At 41.2% G+C, this 5316-nt stretch overlaps 1 protein-coding gene across 1 annotated transcript in view; it reads right to left on the reverse strand.

The window, feature by feature from the left end:
- Positions 1 to 1123: 1123 nt before the first annotated feature.
- Positions 1124 to 5316, reverse strand: part of Elp4 (elongator acetyltransferase complex subunit 4) — a 202605-nt gene continuing 198412 nt past the window's right edge. Inside the window, exon 10 of the mRNA XM_021154303.2 lies at positions 1124 to 1549. Within this exon, the coding sequence (XP_021009962.2) occupies positions 1418 to 1549 (132 nt within the window). The 3' untranslated portion in view covers positions 1124 to 1417. The remainder of the gene's footprint in view (positions 1550 to 5316) is intronic.

Raw genomic sequence — 5316 nt, forward strand, 5'->3', positions numbered from 1 at the left:
AAGTCCTGGTGACAAAATAGTTGTCTTTTTGATTTTATCACAAAAAATAAACTGGTAGTGACAGGATATGATGGAGAGATTTGACATCCTGGCAAATCACTGTCATTGATTCAATTATTCTAATTCTGAATGAGAACTGTATACAGTGCGTGTTTATGCTACACTGGGCTTTTTTTTTTTTAAGTGACTGACATTCATCATATTGGTGAGACAGTTTTAAAAACCTAGTCTTTGTTTTCGACAATGTTGTCAAGAGAAAATAGAGTATAATTTGTGGTATATTAAAAGGAGACTGCTTAAAATGCTAGTTAAAGGTACTTTAAAATATTCTAATTTATTTGAAAATTCAATTTCTACCAAAAGATGTTAAATATCTTTTTAAAAAACTGGAGTTCTTAAACACACGCAAGCTGCTTTCTGGCTTCCACTGTTTACCTATGGCTCATCAAACCCTTCAAGACTATGGACCCATGACACCAAAGCCTAGTGTTTTACAGGAAAACCTGCTCCATATGCTGTGTCCCCGAGACATTTTGCATGGTCAGATATCATTTACAGGCTCAGCCAGTGCTCATGGTTAACAAAGGCACAATGGAAGTCTGAGTGTGTCTCAGTTACTCACGTTGTCTTAGACCTATATTATATAACTTGCTCACCAGGCTTCAGTACACATCTCTAGGACCCTGGCATTAGTGGAGCTGCCAGCTTGAATTTTGTCTGCTGACATAATGTTATAGTGCTGACCTCAATTATCCAGAACTTTAGAACAGCCATCCACCCAGAGTCTTCCTGTCTGCTTCCCATCAAGTCCTGGATGTATTGTCTAATGTGGTGGGTAATGCAGACTGAATCACCACATATGATTTTTGTCTTCACCATTTTCAACAAAGGGATGCACAAATGCTAACTCTTTCAAATACTAGCAAACAAAACATTCTTTGAAAAAAAGTCTTGGCAGTGACTTTTTCAAAAACAAAGTGATCTGAAATGTATTCACACACAACTTAAATTCAATGTTCTACACTCTATGGCGTGTGCCATGCCTGTTACCATAAGACACAAGTCACCATCATCCCATTGCTATAGTCCACTTGAACCAACGACAACTCTAAGACAAACTGTATTTTGGGGATTTTCTGGGTGTTTATTTAAAAGTAATTAGTATTTTTTAAAAAAAAAAACCCAACAGCAGCTAAATGTCAAATGGCAGTATTTCTGCCATATTACGTTTGTACAAAAGTCAGTAGAAAAAATAAGTCATGAAACAACTCAAACTTAAGGATGGTGGCTCCACTTTGTGACCTTGTATTTCTCAAAGTCTGGAGGGTCAGATCATTAAGACAAATATTTACATGAGCTACTAGCAATCCTAATCAGAGTGTCAGATAACTTCGCACTCGGTGACTATGGAGGGTCCCTAGAAGTCCAGGTGCTTCTTGCCTTCGGCCATGGAGCTACAGCCTGCACCCAGCCGCGCGGTGGATGCTGCCAGATCCTGTTTGCTTGAACGGCCCACTGTGTCTGACAAGTCTGGAGGCAAATGCAGTCGCTGGGCACATGGTGAGAGAAGGAAAAGAAGAAAAAAATTAATTTTGCTTTCCCGCACACTCAGAATACAATATTATGCTCTGTTGATCAGCATTTAGTCTTGCATATGAAATCTCTGCTAAAACAATTCCTCCGACGAAGCCCATTACCATCACGTTCCCTTCTTACTAGGGTTTTACAAATTACAGCAACTGTTAGAAACTGGACAAAGATTCTCAGTGGAATGTCTTCAGAGTCCCAAACTAAATCTATTAAGATTTTTCTTTCTTAGGAATGAAAACATGCAAATGCACAAATTAAAAAATATCATACAATTATAGCAGTTTTTTTTTTCTGGTTCTGTTTCTGCCAGGGTCTTAAATGCTTTTTAATTAACTGTAGCTTTTCAGGAATGGTGGATTCCCACAGACCCTTGCTTCGTTTTGTGTCTAAGCTGACCTAATGATTCAATTTCATTACTATACTTTTCTAGGAATGTGTATTGTTCACAGCAGTACTGGCACAGGGAGGACAATGGTGCTGCACTGCAGTGCTTTTCCTATGCACAGGTGAGCTGGCCATAGCATCTACTACAGGTTTGTCTTGTGTACAACATTGGAATAGACTTTCAAAACTGTACTTTGGCTTTGAATATCCCCTAGATCCAACCTTACTTAAGCAGACCCACCCCACAGCTGAACTGCAGAGGTTTCTGTGATTAGGAAGAGATACACATACTTTTAAAAGACTGCTTTTGTTTGGAAAGGAATATAAGCCATGGTTGGTGGTGATCACTGTTAATCCTAGTACTTGGTAGGCAGACAGAGGTGGATCTCTGAGTTCTAGACCAGCTTGGTCTACAAAGCTATAGTTTTAGAACAGCCAGGGCTACACAGAGAAACCTTGTACCTTCTCCACCCCAACCCTGCAAACAAGGAGAAAGGAATATGAAATTATTTTAATTATCAGTTCTCTGTCTCTTTCTCTCTTACACACAGAAACCCAAATTTAGTTGGGAGGTAGAGGTAGGCAGATCTCTGTTGGCCTTACTTAGAAAGTACATTCCAAACTAGCCAGGGCTACACAGTAAGACCCTGTCCCTGCCCCGACCCCTCAATCCAAATTTAAGGAAGAAGGAGTTGACTTTCCAGATCAAACACATAGACTTTTTTTTTAAATCATTGTTACTCTCTATTTAATATAGTAAATCATCCATTCACAAGGCATTTCTATTGTATTAGGTATTATCATAATCTAGCTACAGATGATTTAAAGTCTATAGGAGGATAGGTGTAGCTACAGGAAAATACTTGCCATACAAGAGGGACTTTGGTACCTGTACTGGCTATTTTTGTGTCAACTTGACACAGCTGGAGTTATCACAGAGAAAGGAGCTTCAGTTGAGGAAATGCCTCCATGAGATCCAACTGTAAGGCATTTTTTCAATTAGTGATCAAGGGGGAAAGGCCCCTTGTGGGTGGGACCATCCCTGGGCTGGTAGTCTTGGGTTCTATAAGAGAGTAGGCTGAGCAAGCCAGGGGAGGCAAGCCAATAAAGAACATTCCTCCATGGCCTTCTGCATCAGCTCCTGCTTTCTGACCTGCTCGAGTTCCAGTCCTGACTTCCTTTGGTGATGAACAGCAATATGGAAGTGTAAGCCGAATAAACCCTTTCTTCCCCAACTTGCTTCTTGGTCATGATGTTTGTGCAGGAATAGAAACCGTGACTAAGACAGTACCCGTAGATTTTAGAATCTGCAGGGGTTATAGAACTACTCCTTGATGGTGACAAAGGATGACTCTCTCTGTTGCGTGAGGCACAAAAAGGAGGGCAGTACCACTGGTATGACAGGATAGGGTTCTCTCATAGGCAACCCACCCGAGACCTTCATTGGGAAAACTCTCTTCCAAAAAAAAAGCTAGGACTGTTTTTTGTCAAAATGTTTGCTCACAAGCATATGTTCCTGCTAGATGCTTCCCTGATGAAAGGCCTCCTTGTTGTCATGTAAACACAAGCTGTATGTAAATAATCAAAATATTTAGAAACATTTAAGATAATTTATGAAAAGGTACTTTTTTGAATTGTTTGTTTCAAATATGAATGCATTTCAGACGGCAAACACTGCTGTACCGATAGATGCATGGTCAGCAAAGATGTCAGGTGAGAGAAGGGGGTGTGGAAACCTGGGGTGTTAACACAGAGCTGTCCATTTCATCCACAGCACACAGCCTGTCAATCATTAAGCAACTGTTTGTTTCTTGAGTCTCAGATGAGACTTATTTGTTCCCAAATGATTCTTTCAGTTCTTTGGATTCTGTTTGTTACATAGAAGATTTCAAGCAGAAATGAAAGAAAGCAAGACAGGCCCAGCAGTCTCCGGGAAAGCAACAGCTCCTGGGTCTGAGGCTACAAGTGTCTGTGTAAGGACACACCACTGTCCAGAGAAGCAGCAGGAGGGAATGAGACTTTTAATTGTATCTGGGTTTTACTGTAAGAGCTCACAGTCACCAGTGGCAACCACAGAAAAAAAGGAGCAGCAGACATGCATGGTTGGAATGATTTGAAACTTAAGAGTTACAACGTGTGTTTCCAATGCTGGAACCTATCAAATGGTATGTAGTAGCCTTATGGAATGAACTCAATAAACAATCTATAAGGCGGTTCCACAAAGTGGTTTCCTTATAACTTACTTATATAAAGAAGGCAACTGCAAAAATCACCCTCATAGTGAACTCTTCAGGTTTTTGATCCAAGAAAGGCAGGGGCAGAGGAGAAAGCTTTACAGAGATGGGTCCTGAGTAAGGGACCTAAATGATGGCCTCAGTTCTGACAAGGAGAATGGGATTTGCACAATGGCAGGAGCAATATTATGTAGGTAGGGTGTGTTTGGAGGCTCAGTCTGTATGGAAAATCAAAGCAGGAAAGCAAGTGTAATTTATCCAGGACTAGCAAGATAAAACATATTGTAGGAACGCAACTATTTGCTTAGTGACTGCCTAAGCACTTCTCTTTCCACCTACCTCTTCTCTTCCCCTCCCCCACCCCCTCTCTCTCCCTCCCTCCTCTCCTAGGCAATGAGTGTTAGCCAATTGGCTGAATGCCCATCTTTGGAAAAAAGTGACATATGACATGCTTGGAAATCTTTTGGATTGAATGGCTTTGAAGAAAAGTCAAATACTCATGTGCTACTTCTGATCAGAAAGACTTGGGTTAATATGAGTAGCCAATTCTGGCCAAACACTTTCCTATAAAGCTGCTTATATATTCTTGAAGGCCCAAAAGTGGGCTAGGCAATGTGTGTGTGGTGTGTGTGTGTGTGTGTGTCTTGCTTTTGCTGGCTTCTTGAATGTGGTCACCATGAGATGTAGACTCAGGAGCAGAATGTTGTGTTCATTCTTTCCAAGCATCCCCTGTGTGTACCACATCAGTGTGATATGAAGCCAGGAAGAAAGGAGCTCAGGCTATGGCCTGGCCAGTTGTGTCAGGAAGCTCTCCTCTGAGGCTTCCAAAGCCTGCACACATTCCACACGAACATGCTCAGGTGCCTCTGCATCCCAGACCTGTCTTCTGAACAAGTGTACTGCATGGTGACCTTCTCATGATAACTGCTAGGCTGTAGTGTAAACGTTTAGATGTTGAGATTTAATTGAATAAATTTAAATAAAAAACAGACCAAAATACAAATGAATAGGATGAATGCATGAAATATTCTCAGCATTATAAACCCAATCCAAACAGGCCACATCCGGCCGGATCAGCGCCGGGGTAGCAGGAGCGCAGGGTTGCCTG

Source organism: Mus caroli, chromosome 2, assembly GCF_900094665.2.
Source record: "Mus caroli chromosome 2, CAROLI_EIJ_v1.1, whole genome shotgun sequence".
Taxonomy (NCBI): domain Eukaryota; kingdom Metazoa; phylum Chordata; class Mammalia; order Rodentia; family Muridae; genus Mus; species Mus caroli.